The sequence below is a fragment of the Coregonus lavaretus genome (assembly GCF_964263955.1).
Source record: "Coregonus lavaretus genome assembly, chromosome: 11".
NCBI lineage: Eukaryota > Metazoa > Chordata > Actinopteri > Salmoniformes > Salmonidae > Coregonus > Coregonus lavaretus.
Genome location: NC_139998.1, coordinates 54,422,020 through 54,435,501, shown reverse-complemented (window position 1 = coordinate 54,435,501; position 13,482 = coordinate 54,422,020). Strand labels below are relative to the sequence as shown.

The following is a 13,482-nucleotide window of genomic DNA, read 5'->3' as shown; positions in this document are numbered from 1 at the left end:
CTTACCCTTGCTTCTTTTTAACTCATTGTCAACCGCGGGCCTATCAGTTCAGGTTTAGCATCAAATTAGCACCGCTACTTATCATTAGGCTACACAATGACTATTCACTGCATTGTTTAAAATGACACAACCATAGAGATAAAACAATGGCCAGCGTACCAAAATGGCACACTATTCCTTATATAGTGCACTTCATTTGACCTGGGCTCATAAGGCTCTGGTCTAAAGTAGTGCACTAAGTAGGGAATAGGCTGCCATTTGGGACGCAGTAAAATGTCTGTGGTCACAATAAACTGTACTGGATCCACCACAATATAATATACATGGGGTGAATTGTCATTGAAAGGAGATGGGCATAAATAACATGGGGGTAGATTGAGAGAGGACCTGTTCTACATGCGAGGCCAGGTGAGGGCTGATGTAACGGACGCACCACACAAAGGGCCAGTAGTCCTTCTGCTTGTAGTACACCTGCAACACAAAACCAGCGTTTACTACAGGAAAATGGTATTGGTATGGGGCTCATCTTACATTTGGGTTACCAGGACAGGATTTTCTTTCTTTATTTTTTATGGCAAAACAGATTCTGAGAAAAAGCAGTAGAATTATGATGTGTTCATTCTTTTGCACCCAAAGAAAACACAGGGAAGAAAAGCCTGAACTCCCATTTAGCAGATGATCTTATCCAGGGCAATAATATGATGCATTAAAATAAAGCGGCTGGAAAAACTGCCAAATAATAATGCCTTGGTTTTTTTTTCCTTCTCAAAAGTACAAATGACAGAGTAGAAGAGTAGTCATTCCCGAGGGCTGACCTGCTCGTGCTTGAGGCCGTGGATGAGGATGTGGTTCATGTCCTTGTGCAGCCGCTGCAAGCCCCCGTAGCGAGACCACACGTTGGGGTTGCTGCTGGACACCAGGCCCTCCACCGTGGTCTTCAGACTGGACAGCAGCTTCCAGTGTTCCCGCCTGGAGAAGGGGAGGGAGCAGGGAGAGAAAAGAGAGAGAAGTCAGGTACAGGCTTGAATGAACTCGTGCCCCACCCAAACACTCAAGAGCAGACAGTTGAGAGATAAAACGGTTGCATGAAGTGACTGACTGTGAAGAATACACGACCATACAGTAAAATACTGCCATAACAAACAAACTACTGTGCAATGACCCCAAACGAACCATGGTGACTACAAACTACTGGCAGTGCACTGCATTTACAGCGCCCAATGAGATGCATTGTACTAGGCTAAGTAGCTATAGGCTAAGTAGCTATAGTATACTGCGACCATAGACTTGGAGTACGCCTACTGGTTCAACAGAAAAGCCTCCTGGGGAAGTCATTAATAGTGAAGTTAGCATAGATTTTATTAGCAAAGGAAGTGTTTCCTAATGGTTGAGGAAGTAGTAGTTGAATGTCTTCAGTACAACATAGTGACTGTGCAGAGCATCTAAGACAGGTGATGTGGGCTATAACCTCCAATGGATATAGGCTAATGATAAACTCTTAAAACAACAGTGTGCAATGACAACATGGGCCAGCATCCCTGTGGAACGCTTTCGACACCTTGTAGAGTCCATGCCCAGACGAACTGTTCTGAGGGCAAAAGAGAGGGCGCAACTCAATATTAGGAAGGTGTTCCTAATGTTTGGTATAATCAGTGTAGATTGTTATTCTGAGTGAGTGAAACACACCAAGACAGTCGTGAAGAGGGCACGACAAAGCCTATTCCCCTTCAGGAGACTGAAAATATTTGGCATGGGTCCTCAGATCCTCAAAAAGTTATACAGCTGCACCATCGAGAGCATCCTGACTGGTTGCATCACCGCCTGGTATGGCAACTGCTCGGCCTCCAACCACAAGGCACTACATAGGGTAGTGCGTATGGCCCAGTACATCACTGGGGCCAAGCTTCCTGCCATCCAGGAGGAAGGCCCTAAAAATGGTCAAAGACTCCAGCCACCCTAGTCATAGACTGTTCTCTGCTACCGCACGACAAGCGGTACCGGAGCACCAAGTCTAGGTCCAAAAGGCTTCTTAACAGCTTCTACCCCCAAGCCAGAAGAGTCCTGAACAGCTAATCATGGCTACCTGGACTATTTGCATTGTCCCCCCCACGCTGCTGCTACTCTGTTTATTATCTATGCATAGTAACTCTACCCACATGTACATATTACCTCAACTAACCTGTGCCCCCGCACATTGACTCTGTACCGGTACCCCCTGTATATAGCCTCACTACTGTTATTTTACTACTGCTCTTTATTTATTTTTATTTGTTATTTTTTACTTATCTATTTTTTACTAAACACTTATTTTTCTTAAAATTGCATTGTTGGTTAAGGGCTTGTATGTAAGCATTTCACTGTAAGGTCTACACCTGTTGTATTCGGCACATGTGGCAAATAATATTTGATTTGAAAAATCTGTCGTTCCACTCCTGAGCAAGGCAGTTACCCACTGTTCCCCAAGCGCTGATGACATGGATGTCGATTAAGGCAGCCCCCCGTTCCTCTCTGATTCAGAGGGGTTGGGTTAAATGCGTTAGACACATGTGGCGTTTCCATGGAGAGATCAGGAGAAACAAAAGTTTTGATAAAATCCCTTTGGCGCCGTACTGGATGGCAGTCATTTTGCAAGCTACTATCCAACTTTGCTATTTTGTGATTCTTTTGGCATTTATACTTTATTTTCATGAAATGTATCTGCCATCATTTCATATAACCGACAATAACCTTTGAACATCAGATCGGCAGTTGCTTACCCAGATTCTGGCTTAAACTTCAACTCATCCCCCTGGGGCTCTTTATGTAACTCCGACCACATTTTCGGGATATCCAAGAGGAAACGCTGGCGTTAGAGGCAGAAGAGGGGGAGTCCTCGGGAGATTAATGCGAAGAGAAAACCAGCCACCTCTTCCCTCGATTCTATTGGCCAATGTACAGTCACTTGATAATAAAATGGATGACCTCCAAATCGCGGATTTGCTACCAACGGGACTCTCATAACTGCAATATTCTCTGCTTTTCTGAAACATGGCCTTCGGACAAGATACCCCCCACGCCAATCCAACTCGATGGATTCTCCATTCACCGAGCAGACAGGACAGTAGAGTCAGGGAAATCGAGAGGGGGAGGGATTTGCCTCTTCATCAACAACAACAAATGGTGTGATGTCTCGACCCATTGTCCACCCGTCTTGGAATACCTGAAGGTCAGATGCCGACCCTTCTACCTCCCGAGGGAGTTTTCAGCTGTTATCATGACTGTTGTATACATTCTACCACAGAACAAGAAATATAACAAGCTGGCACTTAAACTGTACGAGGCTACAAACAAGCAGGAAAACGTAAATCCGATGGCTGCCTTTCTTTGCACCGGCGATTTTAATTCTGCATCAATAAGATACGTCTCCTTCGCCACTTGGGGCGATAAAGTCCTAGGTCATTGTTACTCTACCCACAAGGCCCTCCCTCGTCCGGCATTCGCCAAATCAGATCATGACTCTGTACTCCTGCTTCCTGTTTACAAGCAGAAGCTCAAAACAGGAAGCACCGGTGACTCGCTTAATTAAGAAATGGTCATCAGAATCAGAGAATATGCTACAGGACCGCTTTGCTTGCGCTAAACTGGAATATGTTCCAAGACTCCACCGAGAACGTCGACGAGCTAACCACCGTCACAGCCTTCATACGGCAATGCATCAGCGCCGTTGTCCCCACAGTGAAGGTTTGCTGCTTCCCCAATGAAAAGCCCTGTATTAACACCAAGGTTGGCCCTAAACTAAAGGACAGGGTTACCACACACAGGGCTATCGCAGACAACCCTGGGGCTACGGCTGAGGACAGGAACAAAAAGTCCCGCTACGACCTCCGCAAACGAGCAAAAGGACAATATAGGAATAAGTTGGAATCATATTACGCAGCATGTGGTAGCGGCTACAGTCCATTACAAACTACAAAAAGGAACACCCAGCTATGATCTTCCCAATGACGCCGCTCTTCCAGGCGAACTCAATGCATTTTATGCACACTTCCACAATGACAACACCGTACCGTGCGTGAGGGCCCCCGCCGACCCAGAGGACTGGGTGATCTCACTCTCCGAGGCCGACGTGAGTAACGTTTTAAAATCAGGGGGCCGGACGGTACTCAAGGACGGGGGAACGGACGGTATTCCTGGGCGCGTTCTCAGAGCATGGGCAGATCAGCTGGCAGGAATATTCATGGTAATTTTCAACATCTTGTTCCAGTCTGTAATCCACACGTCTTAAGAGTACCACCATTATTCCTGTTCACACTTCATGATTACATCTGTAATCATGAAGTGCTTTGAAAAGGCTGGTTATGGCACACATCAACTCCATCATCCCAGACCCCACCAATATGCATACCACCCCAACAGATCCATAGATGACGCAATCTCAATTGCACTCCACACTGCCCTCACCCACCGAAATAAGAGGAATACCTACACCAACATGACCAAAAGTATGTGGACACCTACTCGTCGAACATCTCATTCTAAAATAATGGGCATTAATATGGAGTTGGTTCCCCCTTTGCTGCTATAACAACCTCCACTCTTCTGGGAAGGCTTTCCACTATATGTTGGAAAATTGCTGCGGTGACTTGCTTCCATTCCAACACAAGCGCATTCGTGAGGTCGGGCACTGATGTTGGGCGATCAGGCCTGGTTCGTAGTCGCCGTTCCAATTCATCCCAAAGGTGTTCGACGGGGTTGAGGTCAGGGCTCTGTGCAGGCCAGTCAAGATCTTCCACACCGATCTCGACAAACCATTTCTGTACGGACCTCGCTTTGTGCACAGGGACATTTTCATGCTGAACCAGAAAAGGGCCTTTCCCATACTGTTGCCACAACAGTTGAAAGTACAGAATCGTCTAGAATGACACTGTATGCGGTAACGTTAAGATTCCCCTTCATTGGAGTTAAGGGGTCTGGACCGAAACATGAAACACTGTTATGACGAGTTTCTCTGGTATCTCGTACTTCAGGATGTAAGAGAATAGTTAAACACTTAGATGGAGAGTTGATTCATAGTAATTTAACAGTTACAGTACTGGATTTGTATGACAAGCAGTACGGGCGTAGCCTATTGTCATCAGAATGACTTACATAGAAACATCTCTCAGTTTATGTAATGCTTTCCGAGCTACTTCCATCCAACAGTTGCCAACCATTATTGAGCGTCACTCATCTCCTTCAATAGGATCCCCATACATGGTATCGTGTGGCACCCTAGACAGGCTATTCTATCACGTACTCCTTCTAAGATTAGCACCAGTGGCCCCCAAGCTATCTTGGCACGCAGACCTTCTGGCACCCACCAGTGACAGAAATACTACCTGGAATCTCCTTCTCCTCTCACTCCCATACAGCTCAGGAGATAGACATGAACAAATACTGTATAAAAATATGTTGTTATATCAAACACAGTCCCAGACCATTATTCCACCTCCACCCAACTTTACAGTTGGCAGTGGAGCGGGTCGAGAGCTTCAAGTTCCTCAGTGTCCAAATCACTAAGGACTTAAAATGATCCACTCACACGCGCACAGTCGTGAAGAAGGAGCGACAGCGCCTCTTACCCCTCAGGAGGTTCGAAAAGTTCTACAGCTGCACCATTGAGAGCATCTTGATTGGCTGCATCACTGCTTGGTCTGGCAACAGCACCGCCCTCGATCGCATGGTGCTAGAGGGTAGTGCGGACAGCCCAGTACATCACAGGGGCCGAGCTCCCTGCCATCCAGGACCTCGATATCAGGTGGTGCGAAAGGAAGGCCCGGAAAACCATCAAAGACACCAGCCACCCAAGCCATAGACTGTTCTCTCTGCTTCCGCACGGCAAAGTCTGACACCAACAGGCTCCTGAACAGCTTCTATCCCCAAGCCATAAGACTCACAGACTGAGTTGACCCTTGTATTTTATTTTTACACTGTCTCTATGCACACTGACACCAACACACACATAATATGCGCATACATTTATACTGACTCTACACACACCCACTCACATACAAGCTGCTGCTACTCTGTTTATCTTATATCCTGATGCCTAGTCACCTTACCCCTGTACATATCTACCTCCATCACGCCAGTATTCCTGCACATTGTAAATATGGTATTGGAACTGTCCCTGTATATAGCATCTTACATTCTCGTGTTCTTATTCCCATTTCTCGTGTGTTTTTGTTCTACATTATTGTTATTTTTAGTGCTACATTGATGTTGATTACCGCGTTGTTGGGTTTGGAGCTTGCAAGAAAGGCATTTCACTGTATTTGTGCGCGTGACGTTAAAACTTGACACAACAGACAATGTCCAAGCTCATATCCTGGACTTCCTCCTTTTTCCCTCAAGTCAGCAGCTACTGTAGCTGGACACAAAAACGGACACACACTCTCTCTCTCTCTTTACTGTGTTACGTCTACCCCTGAGGCCAGGTTGAACATTTTGGCACTCTTACACCGTTTAAACTGTCAACACCAAACCAAAGTTGAGATGTTCAGATTGCTTGCATTCAGATTAGATTGCTTGTATTGCTTGTATTTTGATACCATTTATACTTTTTGAACTATAATCATTTTAAAATGTTCATAAAAGCTCCATAGGCTTGAATGGGAGGTATTTGGATTCGCCACTGCTCTTACATCCAAATTGGAGATTTGGGTGAGCGATGAGAGTGTGCGTCTGCTAAATGACTAAAATGTAAAAATGGGGTGCTTTGCTGGTGACACTGTCAGTGATTTATTTAGAATTCAAGGCACACTTAACCAGCATGGATACCACAGCATTCTGCAGCGATACGCCATCCCATCTGGTTTGGGCTTACTGGGACTATCATTTGTTTTTCAACAGGACAATGACCCAACACACATCCAGGCTGTGTAAGGGCTATTTGACCAAGAAGGAGAGTGATGGAGTGCTGCATCAGATGACCTGGCCTCCACAATCCCCCGACCTCAACCCAATTGAGATGGTTTGGGATGAGTCGGACCGCAAAGCGAAGAAAAAGCAGCCAACAAGTGCTCAGCATATGTGGAAACTCCTTCAAGACTGTTGGAAAAGCATTCCAGGTGAAGCTGGTTGAGAGAATGCCAAGAGAGTGCAAAGCTGTCATCAAGGCAAAGGGTGGGCATTTGAAGAATCTCAAATATAAAATATATTTTGATTTGTTTAACACTTTTTTGGTTACTACATGATTCCATAAGTGTTATTTCAACAGTAACTAGATACACCAAACCAACTTTCACATGTTCAGGCTATCCTGTCTTATCCTATCCAATCAACCGATCAATCTTTCCATATACAGTGAGGGAAAAAAGTATTTGATCCCCTGCTGATTTTGTACGTTTGCCCACCGACGAAGAAATGATCAGTCTATAATTTTAACGGTAGGTTTATTTGAACAGTGAGAGACAGAATAACAACAAAAAAATCCAGAAAAACGCATGTCAAAAATGTTATAAATTGATTTGCATTTTAATGAGGGAAATAAGTATTTGACCCCTCTGCAAAACATTACTTAGTACTTGGTGGCAAAACCCTTGTTGGCAATCACAGGTCAGACGTTTCTTGTAGTTGGCCACCAGGTTTGCAAACATCTCAGGAGGGATTTTGTCCCACTCCTCTTTGCAGATCTTCTCCAAGTCATTAAGGTTTCGAGGCTGACGTTTGGCAACTCGAACCTTCAGCTCCCTCCACAGATTTTCTATGGGATTAAGGTCTGGAGACTGGCTAGGCCACTCCAGGACCTTAATGTGCTTCTTCTTGAGCCACTCCTTTGTTGCCTTGGCCATGTGTTTTGGGGTCATTGTCATGCTGGAATACCCATCCACGACCCATTTTCAATGCCCTGGCTGAGGGAAGGAGGTTCTCACCCAAGATTTGACGGTACATGGCCCCGTCCATCGTCCCTTTGATGCGGTGAAGTTGTCCTGTCCCCTTAGCAGAAAAACACCCCCAAAGCATAATGTTTCCACCTCCATATTTGACGGTGGGAAGGTGTTCTTGGGGTCATAGGCAGCATTCCTCCTCCTCCAAACATGGCGAGTTGAGTTGATGACAAAGAGCTCAATTTTGGTCTCATCTGACCACAACACTTTCACCCAGTTCTCCTCTGAATCATTCAGATGTTCATTGGCAAACTTCAGACGGGCCTGTATATGTGCTTTCTTGAGCAGGGGGACCTTGCGGGCGCTGCAGGATTTCAGTCCTTCACGGCGTAGTGTGTTCCCAATTGTTTTCTTGGTGACTATGGTCCCAGCTGCCTTGAGATCATTGACAAGATCCTCCCGTGTAGTTCTGGGCTAATTCCTCACCGTTCTCATGATCATTGCAACTCCACAAGGTGAGATCTTGCATGGAGCCCCAGGCCAAGGGAGATTGACAGTTATTTTGTGTTTCTTCCATTTGCGAATAATCGCACCAACTGTTGTCACCTTCTCACCAAGCTGCTTGGCGATGGTCTTGTAGCCCATTCCAGCCTTGTGTAGGTCTACAATCTTGTCCCTGACATCCTTTGAGAGCTCTTTGGTCTTGGCCATGGTGGAGAGTTTGGAATCTGATTGATTGATTGCTTCTGTGGACAGATGTCTTTTATACAGGTAACAAACTGAGATTAGGAGCACTCCCTTTAAGAGTGTGCTCCTAATCTCAGCTCGTTACCTGTATAAAAGACACCTGGGAGCCAGAAATCTTTCTGATTGAGAGGGGGTCAAATACATATTTCCCTAATTAAAATGCAAATCAATTTATAACATTTTTGACATGCGTTTTTCTGGATTTTGTTGTTGTTATTCTGTCTCTCACTGTCCAAATAAACCTACCATTAAAATTATAGACTGATCATGTCTTTGTCAGTGGGCAAACGTACAAAATAAGCAGGGGATCAAATACATTTTATCCCTCACTGTACCTACTTTTTCAACTATAACCAGTCACCACCATTACTACTGCAGTCACTACCACTACTCACTCTGACCCACACACACACTCACTCACTCTGACCCACACACACACACACAATCACTCACTCTGTCCCCACACACACACACACACGCACTCTCACCCACACACTCTGTCCCCACACACATATACACTCTGTCCCCACACACACACACACACTCTGTCCCGACACACACACACACACACACACACACACTCACTCTGTCCCCACACACACACACACTCTGTCCCGACACACACACACACACACACATACACTCACTCTGTCCCCACACACACACACACTCACTCTGTCCCCATACAAACACACACACGCACTCTCACCCACACACTCTGTCCCCACACACATATACACACTGTCCCCACACAAACACACTCTGTCCCCACATAAATACTCTGTCCCCAAACACACATTCTGTTCCCAAACACACACGCTCTCTCCCACACACACTCTCCCAAACACACACGCTCTCTCCCACACACACACTCTCTCTCTCCCCCACACACTCTCACTGTCCCACACACAAACACACACACTCACTCCCCCCCACACACACTCACTCTGTCCCCGCACACACTCACTCTGTCCCCATACAAACACACACACGCACTCTCCCCCACACACTCTCCCCCACACACTCTGTCCCCACACACATATACACACTGTCCCCACACAAACACACTCTGTCCCCAAACACACACTCTCTCTCCCACACACACTCTCTCTCTCCCACACACACACACACAAACACAACCTCTTTCCCACACACACACACCATCTCCCACACACACACACACCCTCTCTCCCCCACACACACACACCCTCTCCCACACACACACACACACCCTCTCACCCACACACACACACTCTCTCCCACACACACTCTCACCCACACACACACACACCCTCTCACCCACACACACACACACCCTCTCACCCACACACTCTCTCCCACACACACTCTCTCCCACACACACACACACACACACTCTCTCCCACACAAACACACACACACACTCTCTCCCACACAAACACACTCTGTCCCCAAACACACACTCTCTCTCCCACACACTCTCCCAAACACACTCTCTCCCATACACTCTCTCTCTCCCACACACACACACACACACACACACACACAAACACAACCTCTTTCCCCCACACACACACACACTCTCTCCCACACACACACACACACTCTCCCACACACACACTATCCCACACACACACACTATCCCACACACACACACTATCCCACACACACAATCCCACACACACAATCCCACACACACACACTCTCTCTCTCTCTCCCACACACACACACACACACACAAAGTCTCGTACAACTAACCTTGTGGGGACACAAAATTCAGTCACATTCAAAATCCTATTTTCCCTAACCCCCTAGAAATAGCATTTGACCTTGTGGGGACTAACAAAATGTCCCCAGTTAGTACAATTTTTGTTAGTTTACTATTCTTGTGGGGACTTCTGGTCCTCACAAGTATAGTTAAATATCCACACACACACTCTCACGCTCTCTCTCTCCAACACACACTCACTCTCTCCCACACAAAAGGGTAATGAGGAACAATGGAGAACAGAAGGGAGGTTCTAGTAAAATCTCTGCATCTTCGCATGACTCAAATCTGCAGCAAAGTATGAAAGAAATGAGGCCTAAAACATCCCATTCGGGTTAAATAAAGGTTTTTTTTCATTTTCGAGGCAGGAGATGCGGTTGAGAGAAATGACTGGTCAGTCTTATGGATGTGAAATTGGCTGTGAGGAGTAAACAAAGTTACATTCATGACCATTACAGGCTCTTTCAGTGTGCCAAGTGAGCAGTCCCTAGTGACGACCATCACGAGTTCAACCACTGACTGCTCTAATCAAATCAACGTCACATTTTAAACCAGAGAAAGGCCAGAACATGGGACACACACATTCTCCCCGTAGCAGGGAGAACGGATAGTTTTACAGCAGGAGGTGGTGTGGTGTGTGACACTGTTTCATGACTACTGGAGGAGTCGGTCAGTGATTATAGAGTGGTGTCAAGCGGTCACACAGATCAAAGCAAAGGTCAACAACAGGCAGTGACGAGAGGCATGGGTCCCTAGTGCCTACCTACATATCTGTGTAGTTCAATAAAACAAGCTAGGAATTAGGTGTTGTTGTAATTGTAAACAGTTGAGTCAGAGCTGGGTTACGACCTTGTGCATCGTATTCTGTTTAACAGAGTGCAGCCACAATTGACTGATGCATTAACACACACACAAAAAGATCATGTTTGCGCCAATTTCCATGTTGTCTTATAATACACTACATGACCAAAAGTATGTGGACACCTGCTCGACGAACATCTCATTCCAAAATCATGGGCATTAATATGGAGTTGGTCCCCCCTTTGCTGCTATAACAGCCTCCACTCTTCTGGGAAGGCTTTCCACTAGATGTTGGAACATTGCTGCAGGGGACTTGCTTCCATTCAGCCACAAGAGCATTAGTGAGGATGTTGGGCGATTAGGCCTGGCTCGCAGTCAGCGTTCCAATTCATCCCAAAGGTGTTCGATGGGGTTGAGGTCAGGGCTCTGTGCAGGCCAGTCAAGTTATTCCACACCGATCTTGACAAACCACTTCTGTATGGACCTAGCTTTGTGCACAGGGGCTGAAACAGGAAAGGGCCTTCCCCAAACTGTTGCCACAAAGTTGGAAGTACAGAATAGTCTAGAATGTCATTGTATGCTGAAGCATTAAGATTTCCCTTCACTGGAACTAAGGGGTCCAGCTCAAACCATGAAAAACAGCCCCAGGCCATTATTCCTCCTCCACCAAACTTTACAGTTGGCAATATGCATTGGGGGGCAGGTAGCGTTTTCCTGGCAGTGCCAAACCCAGATAGTGAAGCGTGATTCATCACTCTAGAGAACGTGTTTCCACTGCTCCAAAGTCCAATGGCAGCGAGCTTTACATCACTCCAGCCGACGCTTGGCATCGCTCATGGTGATCTCAGGCTTATGTGCGGCTACTCGGCCATGGAAACCCATTTCATGAAGCTCCCAATGAACAGTTCTTGTGCTGCCGTTGCTTCCAGAGGCAGTTTGGAACTCGGTAGTGAGTGCTCTAGCAGGGCTGAAATGTGACAAACTGACTTGTTGGAAAAATCGCATCCTATGACGGTGCCATGTTGAAAGTCACTGAGCTCTTCAGTAAGGCCATTCTACTGCCAATGTTCGTCTATGGAGATTGCATGGCTGTGTGCTCGATTTTATACACCTGTCAACAATGGGTGTTGCTGAAATAGCCAAATCCACTAATTTGAAGGGGTGTCCACATACTTTTGTATATATAGTGTAGCATAGTGCATTACATACAATAAGGTCTGTCTGTTGTGGAAAGCGCGAAAAGGATTGTTTTGATTGGCAGTTAATACAACATGGGTAACTATGTTGTTGCTGAAGTGCATTTCCTCAGGACTGAGCCTCTTCCCAAAACTTAACAAACAGAGGTGGCTTATTGCTAACACCCTGGCCTTAGAACACCGCAGAAAAGTGGTGTTAGTTAGCTGTCAAGTTACATAAACTGATAATTTATTGACTGCAATATCCCTGCATCATACATAGATAATCCTGCAGAGTAAGTCCCAGTCAATCAAATAGCAAAGGCTTACGTATGACCTTAGCCAGCTAGCTAGGCGCCTGTCTTGCAAACACAAATAATGATTAATGAACCCCGGCAATGTGAACTCTATAAATAGCTACCCCTTGTGTACGCACCTGTAAAACTGGAATTTGCCATACCCCAAAAAATGGCCCGTTCCTTCCAGAGTTTGCAATTTAACTAGCTATTTAGCTAACGTTAGCTGCCTAGTTAGTTTAGCGTCATCTAGCTAATGCCAACTAGCTAACTAGTTAGCAAATATATATTTCTGAAGCATTATTGGATATGCCATGGTACTGAGGACAACATTTGAAATTCTATTTCAAATTTGTTTTTATTCGTAAACATCCAAAATGTAGTCAACGAGCTAGTCGGCTAAGCTAACGTTAGCTAGCAAGCATAAACGTGTAATCTTGGTTAGCTAGCTAGCTTGGTTAGCCGACTCCCCACCCAGTCCCTCACCTGCGTTCTTCGGCTTCATCCTCCGACATATTCTCAATTTCCTCGAAGCATGCAAATTCCCTGGAAGCAATGGGGAAACTGAATACGGTATCAGCTTCCCCCCAAGTCCCCTTCCAGTTGGCACAAGTCACCGGCCACTTACAGTCGGTGGTTTAAAATGAGCTCGTCGCATTTACTTCGGCTAGGAGTGTGACTGTGGTCCAACATAAACGCTGTCAGTGTGAGAATCGCAGGTCTAAACAGTAGGACAGTCCTAACTAAACACAAACACACAACCGCATGACTTCAGTGGGCGGGGTTCATGTTTCAAAGGCTCCTACTCCAACTATTTGACACAGGTTGGTTTTTAAGTGATATATTGACATGTATTTTGCTAGAGCTAT

The 13,482-nt window shown here is 45.9% G+C and overlaps 1 protein-coding gene across 1 annotated transcript in view; it reads right to left on the bottom strand.

Annotated features, from left to right (window-relative positions):
- Window positions 1-13,229, bottom strand: part of LOC311137598 (run domain Beclin-1-interacting and cysteine-rich domain-containing protein-like) — a 26,522-nt gene extending 13,293 nt beyond the window's left edge. Inside the window, exons 1-3 of the mRNA XM_084172104.1 lie at window positions 13,100-13,229; window positions 816-969; window positions 388-471 (exon numbers count right to left, since the gene is read on the bottom strand). Coding sequence (XP_084028230.1) covers window positions 388-471; window positions 816-969; window positions 13,100-13,128 — 267 coding nt within the window. The 5' untranslated portion in view covers window positions 13,129-13,229. The remainder of the gene's footprint in view (window positions 1-387; window positions 472-815; window positions 970-13,099) is intronic.
- Window positions 13,230-13,482: the final 253 nt, after the last annotated feature.